The sequence below is a fragment of the Thamnophis elegans genome, chromosome 2, assembly GCF_009769535.1.
Source record: "Thamnophis elegans isolate rThaEle1 chromosome 2, rThaEle1.pri, whole genome shotgun sequence".
Classification (NCBI taxonomy): Eukaryota; Metazoa; Chordata; class Lepidosauria; order Squamata; family Colubridae; genus Thamnophis; species Thamnophis elegans.
In genome coordinates this window covers 104,347,903-104,364,478 of record NC_045542.1, presented here as the reverse complement: position 1 = coordinate 104,364,478, position 16,576 = coordinate 104,347,903, and the positions used below count along the sequence as shown (strand labels likewise).

Sequence of the window (16,576 nt, the reverse complement as noted above, 5' to 3'; positions counted from 1 at the left end):
TTATAATGTTTTTATAATGGAGAGATCGTTGAGTATATTAGTTTCTAGAGCTATGCAATGCTTTGGATTCTGTTCCAAAAGGGCACTTCAGGGTGCATAATGGTTTAAATGCAGCACCTGCCTGCAACCATTTAAAGCAGCCAAGTCTTTATCTAGCAGCAAGAAAGGCTGAGCCTCTACCTAGGGTAGCATCAGAGGGGCAGCTCTGCTTTAAAGAATGGCAGACAGTTGTGATGCTTGCTTGGATTCTGATGTACCTTTTAAAAATCAAATGGGAAATGTTGTCCAGTTCTCTAGATTTCCAGGATATCTACTTTGGTTTTTTTGCTATTGTGGGGTTTTTTTTCCTGCTGCAACTGCACCTATCACTTTTCCTCCCTGCTTTTCTCTGTGATTTTCTTTCTTTCTTTATTCTTAAGCTTTTCAGTAAATGAACTTTTCAAGGAAGCGCTAATATATTTTCAGAATATCTTTCTTCTTTGTTATTATTTTCCCCTTTAATAGGGATTTTCCATGCAAGGACAATACAGTGGAATATCTCAAGCTGAGGTGAGTCCAGCTGGCAATCTATATTTAAACTCCAGGTCTTCCCCTCTGTGGTCCTCACATCTTGTTTTTGGTCTCTGGACTTGACCCATCCTATGCTTCTTTTCTTGAAAAGATTATAGAAGCATCATCTTTCCAACCAGGTGTTTCAAGCATATTGGCCTCTCTGTAGTGTCTGGAGATCACAGACAGATCTTGGGGGCTCCGTATTGTGGTCAGATATTAAAGGCTGTTGCTGAATTTACAAAAACAGACAAAAGCACTTAGAATGATTCAGTTTTAACCAGTCGGTGAATATTGACCTTAAGGAAAACCTGTCTTTCTGTCCTTAGTGGTAACTCTGTTTAACTGGATGGAGACGATCCTTTGGCTATGGCCAAAACCTAATTTAAAGTTGGCATGAACCATAGTGAAAAAGAGCCTCTGTTGTTGTTATGAGCTCAAGGTTGCTTCATAAAAGATATCTTCATACAGTTTACTACCCCAGACTTATTTGAAACAGTAATACAAACACAGTGTTCGATAGAGTTTCATTTCACATACAGGTGAAATGAAACACAAGTTTTTTCAGCCATGATAAAATCTTCAGCTTTGAGAGACCCTTCAAGATACTTAGAATTGACGATTATTTATATTTTAAGGTTATCTGGGTTTTTTTCTCTTCCTGTTGTGCAGGTGACAAAGTTGCAGCAGCTTTCGGGACATCCTGTCTCATTTTCATCCTTGGCACAAACTCCATCTCTAGTTGCAGGTAAGAGAGTTAGTGTAAGAGTTCTGAGATAAGATAAGGCTATATAATTTTTGATAATCTCAGATTCTTAATTATAGTTTAAAGTTTTTGCAACTATACTTTTTTGCAGAGAGAGTAGACAGAAACATATTTACAAACAAACCTAATTACCCTGTTTCCCCCAAAATAAGATCTCCCCAGATAATAAACTCAATTTGGCTTTTGAGCACATGTGCTAAAATAATCCCTTCCCCAAATATAATCCCTCCCCGAAAATATTGCAATACAGCAGCAGCCATGAGGTGACCACGCTTGCCATATCCTGCACCTCAAGAATAATAAGACCACCCTGAAAATAAGGCCAAGCGCTTATTTCGGGGGTCAAAAGAAAATAAGATCCTTTCTTATTTGCAGGGAAAAATGGTAGTAATAATTTTTAAGAAATGTCACAACAATAATATAATGTGAACAAATAAAACATTACATTCCAAAGAAAAATATGCGTCTTTTATTGAAATGTAAACTGATTTTTATTAGAGTTACAGATAAACTTATGGAGTCATTCTTTCATGCTATACCTTTGAATTACATAAAATAGGCACAAAAATGCATCTGCATTAAAATGATTTTTACAGATCAGGCAGAGGATTGGCAAGAGATATGATATTGGTATTGGTAACTGATATGAAATCTAATGAATTGTTAAGGATTTACTGTATTTGGGATATAAATGCTAAAAGAAGAAAGCAAAAGAATTGTGGAAAGCACAATTGAGAGCCTCTGTCAAGATATTTATATTTCTAGCCTGTGATTTTATAGCAGCCTGCCTCAATCTCCCATTCTCTTAAGTGTGAGCATTATCCCAAGTTATCAAGGGCTGGATGAGTATTATGGAAGTTGTGGTCCAGCATTCATGGAGGATGCCGGATTAGTAAGGCTATCTTTCATGGAAAATAAAACAATGTAAGGAATAATAATAAAAAAAATTATTAGGGAAACTTGAGTCAGAGACATAAATAGGAAATATATCTGTAAAAGTACACAGTTGGTGTGGTAGCTTTATTGGGGTAATGATAATGGATTTTTTAATGTGCACCTCAATTTTATAATCTCCAGGACAGTCACCCACTTATTAAGATGCTTACAGAGCCCAATTGTAGAGCACTTGGGTCATTCTCAGTCTGCTTGAAAAACTGTAATTGATTGCGCCAAACACAGACATCTGGATTACATCATCTACAGCAGGACAGGAAAGAAATATGGCCAGAGAGGGAGGGAGAAAGCTGTTAGTCCAATTTCCAAAGTGGTTCTCATCTTCTAGAACAATCGGTGACTATTTCCTAAGCACTGACCAGAATCCTAATTCATAATAAGTCCTGGTATATTGAATAAATTGCAGCACACTGAGTTCATACATAACCAAAGAAGAACCTGTAGCTTACAGAGAACAATTATTGCACTCACAAAAACAGTAGAAGCCACATCACAGCTTAGCATCGTTTAAATCCAGATGTAAAAATAAGTTCTAGAGCACCATCAGTCAGTCCCCCCTGTTAAAGAAGAATATTTTGAAACTCACCTTACTAGCCAACAGTATTTTTGTTTTTATTAACTCTTTATTTTCAATATATCCATCATTATAGCAATCTTCAGATTAGAATGCAGAAGAGAGGAACAAAGGAAATCAGCTCAAGGAGCCAAGCATACACTCTTTCTCAATGTCTCCCATTTTCTTTCTCTAAATAACACACACACACACACACACACACACACACACACACACACACATACACACACGAGTGGGGGGTGGAGGTGTGTGTGAAGGAATAAGTGATTTTGAATAGGCCTTTGTATGTCTTGGGCACTACTTGAAACCTTGCCTGGATACAGATCAGCAACCTGTGTAGTTGTTGTAAAGATGAGATCTCTTGCTATCTATAGCAAATCTTGAAAAGCAGCTTTGTGGCAGCAGTCAGAACCTGCAGATGATTTTGAGCAGTTTTCAAACGCAGCCCCATACCAAGCACATTGCAGGAATCCAAGTGAGGCATAACGAAGGCATGTAGCACTCTGGCTGGATCTGATATTGCTGAACATAGTTTTAGCATCTTTGTTCTTATCACAGAAAAGCCATTAAGCAAAGAACAAAGCAACAGCTTGCACAATATCCTTTGATTTTGTCCTAATTTAAAAGCCTATGCACAGGACCGGAAGCCACCATCCACACAAACATAACAAAATAGACTCGCTCCATGTGGCAAAGGAGTGAGACAAAATTTTCCCCTTATTTTCTTTTCAATCTACATCCTGAATATATATTGAGGGAAACTAGATTAGAAAAAGATGAGTGTGGTTTTAGAATTGGAGGAAGAAACATCAATAGCCTTAGCTATTCTGATGACGCGACATTACACGAACAGCTGAAAATGGAAATGATTTCATTGCACAGCAGTTTTTCCTGTGATATTTTATGGAAATGTAATCTTAACAACAACTGTACAGATTGCTGATCTGTATCTAGGCAAAATTTCAAGTAGTTTGAAGAAGCAGGCTAGAAAGAGTATTGATATTTTAAGTTTTTTGGCCATCCAACATCCAACATCCAACCCGATCATAGATCATAGAACAAATCCAGCCATGGTTCGTATTAAAGAGACAAATGCCCAGGCTCACATAATCATATTTTAGACATATCTGGAGCTCTCTCGAGAAATCTGTAAATTGGAAAAAAAGCGAAATGAAACAGAAGAAGACAACCAGGTATATGAACTCAATTACAGAAGCAGTGGGTGCTAGCACTGTTATAAGATTTGAAGGAGGGATCATCCTGGAGAAGGTCCATCTGTGTGGTCGCTCAGCGTCAACATTGAATTGATGGATTCAGTTATTCCAAGAATAATTAGGAGCTGCTGAACATCTGGATGAAGCTACAAGTCCAAAGTTGAAATCTCTCCTAATAGAAGGAGTTCAGATAAACAATGCATAAGAAGCCTTCTTTTGGGTTTTGTTTATTCATTTATTGAACTTGGCTTATCCAAGTAGTCCCTGTAAAAATGTAGCAAAAATCCATGCAATTGAAACAAAGCTCTTAACCATCTGAATAAGGACAAGGATTGTTTCTTATGTTGACAAAAGAGTAGCTGTAGCCAATGGGGTCTGCATTGAGCAGGAAGAGGCAGGGATAGGCTGGAATTCCACCGGGACTATCTAAAATTAGTCCTGTGTAATGTGACCTAAGTGAAATGGCATAAAACAAAAGCCTCTTCTTGGAGCTGCTGATTGCTTTGCAAGAGCTGGGAAGCCATCCAATCCTTTTTGTGTCCTCCCTGCTCTTTGTAACTAGGGTGCCTAGAAAGGGTCTTTAAGATGCTAACGTTTCAGTTCTAGCTTATTCTAGGGAAGGCAGGATTATGAAATATCCATTCAAGGAGTAATCAGGGGGGTAGCCAAAGGGCCCCAGTAATTCTGTGTCTTCTTTCTCTCTTTCTCCATAGGCCTGGATGCAAACTCTCAGAATAGCTCTCAGGAGTTTCTAGTTCCCAATGATGTAAGTCAGACTTTGATGTGAGCTGCCTACTCTGCTGGGTTAATGCTGTGGTTTGGTTTGGTCTTTTGTTTGCTCTGCTGTAATTGTACCCACTTCCATTCCTCCCATTTCACATCAATATAAAAGCTCATTGGGCATAAATCCAGACCCTTTTTCATTCCTTTCCTCTGCTCCTGTTCACCAAGGTCTGTAGAGAGGGACTCCATTCTGATAAAAGCAGAAATCTGCTCCCCAGCCAAATCTTTCCCAACAAAGGGCCAGGTTTTGCCAAGCAACTATGTCAGAATCAAAAATCCAAATTCTTTTCTTGTTGCCATTGAGAAAGTTGCCTTATGGCAGGCCCAGCTTTTTTTTTCTTCAACTGGACCAATACTGTTTACTCCGATGGATAGTGATTTTGCAGAGTCTTGGATAGAGAAAGGGCTTTGACTTCATCTGTTTTTTTGACCTAGAGAAGCCAGTTAATGATTTGGAAATCGTCTTCTCGGGAACCTTGTGTTCTGCCACAGAACTCTGGTCTTTGAGGATATACTTAGGTAGCAAACAGCTTTTAAAAATAGAATTAATATGCTAGCCATCTACAGCAAGCACAGGAAACTTTTTTTTTTAATTCAAGACAATGTTGTTTTTAAATGTAATTATTTTTAGCTTTTAAGACTTGCAAAAAGTGTGGCAGGATACAGTAATTTCATTAGACTTTGGAAGACTTGAAAATTCAAGATCTTTTTTAAAAAAAATTGGCATTGTGTGGCTTGTTCGTTTTAAGATAAAATGGGTTGTCGGACCTTTTAAACATTTAGCATACCTATTTTAAGAAATTAGTTTTGTCCAGAGTTCTTGAGAGGCAATGCACCGCCTAGAGTTCAGGGATAATATGCTCTCAACATAAAATATTCATTGACAAATGCATTACAGCAGTGATTCTCAGACTATGGTCCATATTGTCACAAGGCCCACACAAAGGGTTGAAGAAATGTTATGATTTAAATCTTGAGTTAAGTCTTGATTGTCCAGGGCTACAAAAGGTATTTAAAGGAGGTCCGTGGTGAAGAAAAGGTTGAGAACCACTGGAGTACGATACTGCAATTTATTTTTACCAGTTCCAGCTTCTGGGTAGTAAAGAAGGTAAATTGAAGGACAAACTCATGTAGTGTCCATTACAGGTGTCTCGATGAGCAGTGTCAACAGTTCTTGTGGCAAAATTCTGTTTCAGACAGGGTTGCAAATAGCATGTCTGTCAACAACGGGGGAAAATCCCCCAGTTACAGCCTCAACCAGCTCACCCACCATATGATGAGAATCCTGAAGGAACCCAGATTGTAGCCCCACTCATTCAGGAGTAATATTTCCTGTCCAAGAGAAAACACGGAGTCTGATTCATGAACATCTCTATTTTGCTTGGATTCAGGTCTCGCCTACTCTATTCCACCCAGACTCTTACAGTCTTCAGATATGAGGGCAAAGCATCTGTAGCATAGCCCAGTATAGTAATACAAAGAAGACGTTCATGTAGATATAAAAAGGGGGAAGGGAAGGGAAGGAGGACAAGCCCTATAGCATCCCACAGGAGAGTAGCCACTGGGCTAACTCTTCATTATATCTGCCAAATGGAACCACTGTGAAATGGTGCTTCCAACCCTCCACTCCTCACAAACAGTCTGGAAGAACACCTTGATCTCAAAGGCCTCTAGGAGGAGGAGGAGACTAAAAGTAGGGCATTGCACCATCTGGAATCTGACAAAGATAATTAACTGGAGTGACCTGTGCTACCTCTATCCCAGGTCTAAGCACAAAGACTATGGTGTTATTTATAATTCTGCTAAGACAAAGAAGCAGGTGGAAAGCCAATTCCTAATCTTAGTAATGCTTAAAAAGTCCAAGCTTCATCACGCTACCTAAGACAAATGTTTTAAAGAATAATGCAATCTATACCAAGGTGGCCATCCCAGGGAGGAAGGTTCGAAATCACAATTTGAGTTTTAATACTAATTGTGCTGCTGCATCTTTCATGGCAGCCTGACGTGGAAACGTGTAACTTAATCGTTTGTACCATGAAGGGATTATCTGGAAACAATCAGACATTAAAGGAATTACAGTTTGTTTTGCATCCACAGTTACTTGAGTCTGATCAGCATTTGGCTTTTTCCTTTTGTCACAAGGTTCAGTTGTCACTGCGGTTTGTAAAGGAATGTAGAGATGATTTTGGAAAGGAGTAACTGCTGAGGGGAATGAAACCACAACTCAATCCTGAGAAAGTGAGAAAGGATCTCAAAATAGTCCTGTCTTGATTCTGTTTCGTGTAAGAGAGGGCAGAGAGGAAGTCTTGTAGACTTTCATGATTCTGTTATTATACCCTACTACAGTAACATAGCATTCCTAGAATCTTTGTGGGGCCCGTTTCCTGTCCTGTCCTACCTTACAGGGCTAGCAGGAGACAGCAAGGCACAGTAATCACACAGGAAAGTCCTAAGAGAGAGGGATGGAAAATATGCATTTTAAACCCACTTTCCCCCCAACTTCAGAAGCCTCACACTCACTCCTCTCTGGGAGCAAAAGCCAGAATATCAAGCTAAAAGAAGAATGTGCCAGTTGCTCACCCACACAGCCAACCCAGCTGCAAGCCTGCTCTGCAGATACCGGCAGATACTGTTGGGGAAACTGAAGACTTTATTCAGTCATTTTTGAAGGCAGGAAGCATGTGGGTAGTAAGCAACATTGACCTTTACATAGCGCCCCAATTTTACATGCAGAAGGAAAAGAAGGATGGAATATTTTCTTTAAAGAGAAAGTCTTACAAAACAAGATGCATTGCTTTATTATTATTGTAGGTCAGTTCCTGCCACAGTCTGGTGGAAACCTGAACTGCATGACTTAATTCTTTCTTTTCCTTTCCCATCCAGTCTCTCGCTTGTCTAATAGAAGGTGGTTCAGTCCAACAAAACTTTGCAGCTAAATCGCTTAAACAGCGCAATCCTGGGGACCCACTCAGCTACAAACAGGATTGATGCTATCCTTTACTAACATCTGAGTTGGAATCCATGACTCCCAGAAAAGGACAATATCCCTGGCATGATGAATCTGGCCACTTCTATATTAGATCCATGGGCCTCCTGGCTGGTGATGGCCATGCAGTAATGTGCCATTGGTCAGTGTGGTGTGTTTCTTTGAGGGAAGGGTGGCCCTTCCTGCCTTGAACATAGTGTCCTCTCTTCAAAAAGCCTTTGCTGGACCCAACTGTCCTAGGCCACTTTCATGCAGGTTCCAACCTTCCCTGGAAAGAGAATGTTGTGGAGTATGTCGCTAGGTTACATTCTCAGTGGCCCCTGAAAGATTCAGATTGTCTGGACCAATTTCAGTCCGGTTTCAGACCAGGGCATAATATCAAGCTGGTATTAGAATTTGTTGGTAACTTTGATGGAGTTGGAACAAAGGAGCTGTAATCATCCTGGTTCTACTTTAATCTCTTGGCAGCTTTTGATAACATCAATCATGGTATCTTTCTGGACTGCCTGAAGGGAGTAGGAGGTGGAGAGTGGTGTTTCCTGTGGTGGTTTTCCTTTCTCTGTGGTTGGGTTCAGTCAGTATTGACAAAGAGGGAGAAATTGAGCCAGAATCCTAGCTCTTAAGCAGGGTGGCTTAAGTTTTGTTGTTCCCACCTCTCCCGATTAGTATCTGCATGAGGCCACATACTGAAGTGATCTATCAATTTGGGGTCAAATTATACATCTTGGCTTAGAGGGAGCCAAATGATATTATCAATGTCTAATTCCAGTATGTGAAGGTTGTATGATCCTGGCTTGGAAAGGATGAACTTAGGCTCATCTCTTACAAGACTGAGTAGTTGTGAATGTTTACACCTCCTGAGTCTGGAGAGGTTTCATTTTTGGTCCCAAATAGGATTGTACTCCCCTCTCAAGGACTGATATAAAGAGTCTTCTTGAATTCATAGCTTTTGCAACAACTGGAAGTTGTAGCCAGAAAACTTTGACATAATTTATCTAGTGTTCTACTTTGTAGCCATACTTAGACTGGGAGATGTTAAGGTAGGCACTCATGTTTTTTATCACCTTATGAACTCCACATCATTGTACATGAAGCTGCTCTTGAAGCTGTAGCTTGTCCAGAATGCAACAGTGTGAGCAATCTGGGGTGCCATGATATGTCCCTATAATAACCTTTACATGAGCTAAAATGATAGTTCCACATCAGTGGTGGGATTCAAAAATTTTTACTACCGGTTCTGTGGGCGTGGCTTGGTGGGCTTGGCAGGGGACAGATACTGTAAAATCTCCATTCTCTCCCCACTCTAGAAGAAGGAAGCTGTAAAATCCCCATTTCCTCCCGATCAGCTGGGACTCGGGAGGCAAAGAATAGATGGGGGCAGGGCCAGTCAAAGGTGGTATTTACTGGTTCTCGGAATTACTCAAAATTTCCGCTACCGGTTCTCCAGAACTGGTTAGAACCTGCCGCATACCACCTCTGCTCCACATGCAGTTTGGGTGTGGTTATCATGTATGAAGTGCAGAGGTGGGTTCCTACCAGTTTGCACCTATTCGGTAGAACCGGTTCGTCAAATCTACCGAACTGGTTAGAAGAGGTTCCACCAGTGGACCCGGAAAGCAGGCCACACCTACAGAAGAGGTTCCAAAATTTTTTGAAACCCACCACTGGTCCTTGGATATGATTATTCTACACTATCATGCTCATATTTATAAAACTCAGTGCCTCTGTGAAAGGTAAGGATGACTACTGCGTTTGTGGTGCAATCAGAACATTGCGTGTGTTGAAGTTGTTTTAATGCAAACCAAAGATGCCTTTTAAAAAACAAGTTTACATCATACTCTTATGCATGCCAGTGCTGTGTGTGAGGTAATTTAAGGTGGTTCTGACAAGTGTCGTCAGCGTCTTCATATCCGGTCACATGGGCAGCAAGCCACTCCCATCTGGTCACATGGGCGGCAAGCCACTCCCACAAAGGAGGCCACACCCACAGAGTAGGTTCGAACAATTTTTGAAACCCACCACTGATGAAGTGCTTCATGACTTAGGACCTAGTTATTTGAGGAACCATCTATCTCCAGTAGTCTGCCATATTCTGTAGATATTTGATAAATAATTGATTAAATAATCACCCAGTTAAACCCAAAAGCAGGCCTCTGTCACAACTGCCTTCTGGAACACAATTTCCTTCCAGATTTATACAGCTCCATCCTGGCCTTATAAAATCCCATAAAATCTGACTCTATCCTTAGGCCTCAGGCTAGATTGGATGATAGCCCCCTTTTTGCTGTTTCGATCTGTGGAACATCTGTTTCTGAATGTTACTTTTCTTTTTGGCAAGGTATTTCTTTCGTTTTAGTGCTGTATCCCGTTTGTGACAGATTGGGATGCCTTACCAGTTCCATAACTTAAATAAGGCATTACTGCATTTATTTGTATCTTGGGGGGGGGGGGGTCTTGCCTAAAAAGTAAACATTACTGTAAATAAGGCACCGGCAGTCCCCGGTTTCTCACTGCAACAAATCTATCACTTAATGATTCAGTATTCTTCATGCGACTTAGTTCAGTTGTTTTCTTGATATCACTAGACAACATCGCTAGGGCTTGCTGCCTTAGGAGAGTGAGGAAAAAAAATCCCCAGGGACGACTCCCACCCTGGTCTGCCCTTCTTTATTCTCCTACCACCTGGAAGGAGATATAGAAGCATAGGCAGCCGCATAAACAGGCTGAAGAACAGTTTTTATACGTGGGCTGTCAGACTGCTAAACGAAACATAACTCTACAACAATATAGTACAATTGACGTGCAATAAGTTCACATGGTGGAATAGGACTGGGTGTTTGTTAGTAGGATTCACTGGGCTAGGGATTTTTTGTCTTTCACTGTGAGTTGTATTGTGTTGGGGGGGGTGCACAAAGGGAGGCTCATTGTACACATGTTGTACTCTGACAATAAAGGTTTGAATTTTGGGGGGATGAACTTCCTCGCACCCTTCCCTCCTAAAGGCGATTCTTCTTTGTTCCCCTTAGCTGATTGGCTGCATCATTGGCCGCCAGGGAAGCAAGATCAGTGAGATTCGGCAAATGTCGGGAGCGCACATCAAGATTGGGAATCAGACGGAGGGTTCTTCTGAACGTCATGTGACCATCACAGGCACACCAGTCAGCATCACTTTGGCTCAGTACCTCATCACAGCCTGGTAAGAGCCAGTACAGCCTCTGGGGGAGATGAGGCAGGGAGGAGACCCCATGGTCACAGGTATATGCAGGTATTGCTGTGGCTTCCTCCTCCTCTTGTGTCTAAGCCCTGGGACTTATAGATGGATAGCTTTGCAGGAACCGAAAGGCAACCCTTGGCTATGGTGGGTGAGTTGTCAGTTTGCAACCATTCTGCCTTTTATTTAATAAACAGGAATGTTAAACGGTTAACATCCTACCGCACCCCCCACAAGGGGAGGGGTGTCAATAGTTTTGCACACTGTCTCTCCAGCCTAGATGACAGCCTCCAATCTTTGAGTTTCTCATGAGCCAGCCTAAGACTATTATCATTAACTATAGTATTTGGGGCAGCTGCCTCTGCTTTTCCCTCAAATTCCCCTTGCAGCTGCAAGTACCGATGCGGCCTTCAGTTCCGTTCAGAAAGGACTCTTGTTTTCAGTGTGGAATAACTGCCTATTATCCACAAAACGACAGCACTTGAATGGAATACATGAAAGGGTATTTGCCATGGTGTATCACAATCTGGCACTTGAGATGCTTTAAGATTTGGAGCAGGAAGTAACTGTTGCTCTCCTTTTGTGCATCATGGCCACTGGGGTACAGGCTAGTAGGACATGGCCTGCTTTTTGGAGGATGCGCTTTCCTGTTTATACAGTCAGTTTTCTGATGGAAATCATCCTGGCACTTATTTTACATACTAATATATTTACATATTCAAAACCAAAGTAAGCTAAATTTTATCACCGCTGCTGCTCACCGCCTTCATCCTGGACAGGGAAATTGGTTTCAGGGTGCAAAATTCAGATACTGATTCAAGCCATTGGTCATGCGTCCAAGACACGTAAGTGCCTGAAATACCTTGGGATGTCTTGATTATATAAACAGGAGCTGCTAACAGGTATAAGATAACTTACCCTCCCCATAACCAGCTCTGAACACTGATCGAGGAAATAAGCTCCTCTTATCACAGTAAAGATTCCTTACCGTCAACGTATGATCATAGTCCTAGGGGGATTCTGGAGAAAAAGATCTTATCCGGATGCTGAAATGCTTCAGAGCACCTTGTTCACTATTTCCAGTCTGTGTGTGTGTGTGTACCTATTCTGTTGCACATGTCATTATGCATGCCAGTAAAAACACGTCTTTCTGTGAATGCATATCCATATCCATAACCATACTGTTATATATGTATTAAGCAAACTATACATATTAACCCATACCTATGCATATTATGCTGTGGGCAAGCTTGTTCCAGCACACATTGGTACATATACTTCCAAGTATATGTCCACAGATGTCTGCATTTTTATATGTAAATGGGCATGCACGCACAGGTCTCATTCTTTCTCCCTTCTTGTTCTTCAGTTTAGAGACGGCCAAATCTACCTCCCAGACGCCCCCCGTTGACCTCGGCATGACTTTCTCCCAGCCCCTCACCCCTTCGCCAGCCCCAGCGCTGACAGCAATGGCCGCACCTCCCCCAGCCTTGCTTGGTCCCCCCTATGCCATCTCCCTCTCCAACTTCATCGGCTTGAAACCCATTCCCTTCTTGACACTGCCCCCTTCCTCAGCCACGGGGCACAATGGCAACCTTGCCACCTACACGACCAAGATCTCCACAGCCAATGCAAGCAAGAAGGGTGAGAGACAGAAGTTCTCCCCATACTGAAGCAGGAAGGTGGGCTGTGGGGCAGGGAGGGGAAAATTTGGGTGGGCCCTCCCATGCTTCATGAGATGGCATCAACATCAGGCCACTCCAAAATGAGGTTACATGGGGGAAGACTAAGTATGATGTGAGAGGCAAATCAATTGTATTGGAAAGTAAGGAGATGAGAGAGAATATAATCTCAGCAGCTGTTGAGAGCAGTGCTGACTAAGAGTCAAGAGAGAGAACTGGTTCTTCTCCATAGTTCCTACTTGATCCTAGCTGAGAAGTCTGTAGTGATTAAGACCATCTAAACTTAAAGTTTCGCCTCCGTTGGACAATTACTGCTCCACACTCAAAGTGTTATGATTTTTTTACCTTCCATAAATATATCTGATCTCCTTCAGGAAACAGCTTCTCTCACCATCTGATTTCCTGTTGTGTTGTTAGGAAACCTACCGGTTTACTTAGAGAAAAATTGAATCGTACACAAATTCTCCGTTTCAAATTGAAGGCACTGGAGGTCTTGGGAAAGGTCTTAACTCAATTGTGGGAGTAGATGAAGCTTATTTGACCAATGGTAATGATAGAGTACATGCTGTGCCACTGCTATATCTCATGGATGGTTGTTTTCAAGGGGGATACAATGGAGAAAAAAAATCTGATTGATAAAGAAGAAGAAGAAGGCATATACGATTTAAACATGACAGAACATACCAAGAAGCAAACTTTTTGGTTCTCTGTTCTAAGTATTTCTCTCTTGATATGAAACTGCTTGTGTATCTCATTCTAACTATATAAGAATCTCAATTTTTTTTTTAAAAAAAAAACATGGCTGTTTCTGACAAACACACAGGGTTCTGAATTTTTGCTTCCCCCTAAAAGCTGGCGAGAACAAAAAGAGACCGAAGGAGTAACTTTTACCAGAATAACTTTTGCCCTCTCTTGTTGACAGGGAGTTGCATAGCAGCCATTGGCTTATATTTGGCTTCCCTGCTAAAAACCTGGGCAAAGGCTAATCAGATAGTGTAGTGTATTACTAAATTTGAATCTCCAGCACTGGCTGCCAATTCTACTTAGTCTCAATGGAAGACACCTACTCCAAGGTCTTTTTTATGGCAGATACCTCAGGAAAACTCTTCTTAGCAGGTCATAGAATAGTTATCATGCCATGAACACATCTCTGAATTTATCTTACCCTCATGGGATGTTGTCTCCAATGAGTGCTTACTAATACTGTTCAATCCCTCATTGTTCAGCTCTAAACAGGCTTACTCAGTAATAATTTTAAAAAACCCCACCATGTTTACTCTAAGCATAGGAAACTGCCACCTAATAGCAAGTCCAACTACCAGCCATCTCTGGTTGTATGTTGTTTCCTGTGCTAGCTGATAGTGGCTCTCCAAAGTATCAGAGAGAGTTTCTTAGCTTTACCTGGAGATGGCAAGGACCTTTTCAATACAGCCTTAAGGAATGAGTACATGCTCCAAAAAGAATACCCATTATCCCCATTTCCTCTTATCTATTGCTATTGGGAGGGGACTTGTCAATGCATATAAATTCATTTGAGCGAAGAGACAGGAATTGTAATTGACCCTGACCCTTCGGTCTGAGATGTCATCCCAGAGATATACAACCACATTTGCTACATTTGGTAATTGTCTCAATAAATTGAGGTCATGTCTAGCAGGAATTCAGCGTAGCTTGCTCCTGAGTAAATAGTTACAGGTTTGCAATGTACAGAAAATATACTGCCAAGCCAAGGATTTTACAACCTAACTGGTTATAAACAGTATAGCTTCTCCAAAGTGACTCAGATTGCCGACTCAGGTTGGCATGTTGTATTTCTTTATTCAAATACTACAAGGTTAATAGCAAACTGTTACCTTTATAATAAGGCATTGGATGGAATGTGCTTGTTCAGTGAATCAGGCTAGAAAAGAAACTGAACTTGCCTTTTGCTCTGCCTCTCCTGTGGAACCAACTGACTCATTAGCAAAGCCCAGGGCTGTGTGTAGTGTCTGCATTCAAGTAAAACGAAGCAAAAATATTTAAAATTCTGCATGCACGCAAACACAATCCTGTGCCATAAAAAGTTCGTTATCTGACCTGTATAGAATATGCAACTATGCATACATATCTCCTTTGTGCATGGTAATTTTGGGAGAGGAATGTTTGTTTGTTTGCATTGTACCCAGATTTACAATTCATGGGAGAAGCAAGAAAATCAACCTGCCCCTTTCTAAATAAATGCTAGTTCCCAAGCAGCACATCCTGTATTATTATTATTATTTTTTGCTGGATTCCTCCAGGAATCACAGGCTTCATACAGCCCTGATTATGTTGAGTTCACGCAATTGGGTACGATGCCAAAGGTTTTTTTCTAGAGAAAAAAAAATTAACCAGGATGACAAAAAAAAAATATGTTTCAGGATAATTGGGTTTAAGGATATCTGCAGATGCGGAGTGTTGAAAGGCAGTGGCATCTGATGAGATTATTTCATACCCCCAGCATTGCAAATCTACATTTTGGATGGTACAGAAAGGCCACCATGCATGCGTAGTCATTGACTGTATGGTGGTTAAAGGTTTGCTATCGATGAAGAAATGCTGTAGGTTTACCGAGCTAAAGAGATAAAATTCTCAGATGGTGTAAATCAATATGCATCCCAGTATTTTGATTTCAAAAGGAAGGGAAGGATTGGAGCAAAAAAGAAAAAGCAGTGGGGAGGGGCTATTCTTATAAATCAATCCAACCAGTTGTCCATTTGGCATTATACCCTGGCTGGTACAGATCTCTTTAATTTCCCTCTATCACTTCCTGGCAAAAAGCTCTCATCTTTTCTTGCGGCTCTGAGGAATTTCCCTCCTACCCCATAATCCCCTTTGGCTTATCTTTGGAAATGCTGTACATATAATTCTATATTTTTCCTCCTTTGTAACTTATCATTGATTTAATAAAAATATAAACTTTGTCAACTGAGAATTAATTGTTGTACCTTTGAGTCAGGCAAAACCCAGAAAGCATTAGCTGGCCACTGGAATGATTAATAAAAGGGCAAAAAAAGAGATTTTGTAATGTTTTATCTAAGAACACAGTGAAAGCTAGCATTGTTCGCTTTTTCTTTTCCCTGGCAGCTGGACTCCTGCCCTTTGACAGCCAGGAAATCAGCAGGTGAAACTTTTCTTGTTGTCTTGAATGCTGGAGAAAATATTGTTGATTAAATTTCCACTTGTCACTGATACTATGTTCACAGAAGACCTGCAAAAGGGGCAAAGATGCATCTCGAGAACATGTAATTAATTCAAAATAACCAGCACACCTTAGTTATGTTTTGATTCATGGTAAAATAAATCAAGGACTCAAATTCATCAATCATAGAAATTATAAGTACAGGTCTTAATAGCTTAATAGCTAAGCTTTAAAAATCAAGGTTAACCTTCTATTGCATAACAGGGCTTTCCACAATTCTGGACTCTACAACTTTGTGCCCATAGCATGCTACACCATGATTATGATCTGTTAAATAAAGAATTATTTCTGAAATACATTAAGCCATATACTGTAACTACAATGAATGGCTCTATCTTGTGATCATGGACCTAGATCCATGATATTGTGATTTTTCTAATTTATTTTTTCAGCAATGCAGTAGAGGGATCTATGGAGTTTTTGTCTGTTTTGTAATAGCAATAAGACTTACATACTGCTTCACAATGATTTACGGCCCTCTCAAAGCAGTTTACAGAGTCAGCATATTTCCCCGAACAATCTGGGTCTTCATTTTACCGAGCTCAGAAGGCTGGGTCAACCTTGAGCTGGTGAGAATCAAACTGCTGAACTGCTGGCAGTCAGCAGAAGTAGCTCACAATACTGCAATCTAACCACT

At 40.8% G+C, this 16,576-nt stretch overlaps 1 protein-coding gene across 3 annotated transcripts in view; it reads left to right on the top strand.

The window, feature by feature from the left end:
* Positions 1–16,332, top strand: part of PCBP4 (poly(rC) binding protein 4) — a 52,647-nt gene extending 36,315 nt beyond the window's left edge. For 2 of the 3 annotated variants that reach the window (XM_032212407.1, XM_032212406.1), the window contains 5 exons: positions 505–549; positions 1,222–1,297; positions 4,771–4,823; positions 10,853–11,022; positions 12,407–14,723. In XM_032212407.1, the coding sequence (XP_032068298.1) occupies positions 505–549; positions 1,222–1,297; positions 4,771–4,823; positions 10,853–11,022; positions 12,407–12,710 (648 nt within the window). In that variant the 3' untranslated portion in view covers positions 12,711–14,723. Of the gene's footprint in view, positions 1–504; positions 550–1,221; positions 1,298–4,770; positions 4,824–10,852; positions 11,023–12,406; positions 14,724–15,824 lie in introns of those variants that run through there. The other variant, XM_032212408.1, reaches the window with a different exon arrangement.
* Positions 16,333–16,576: the final 244 nt, after the last annotated feature.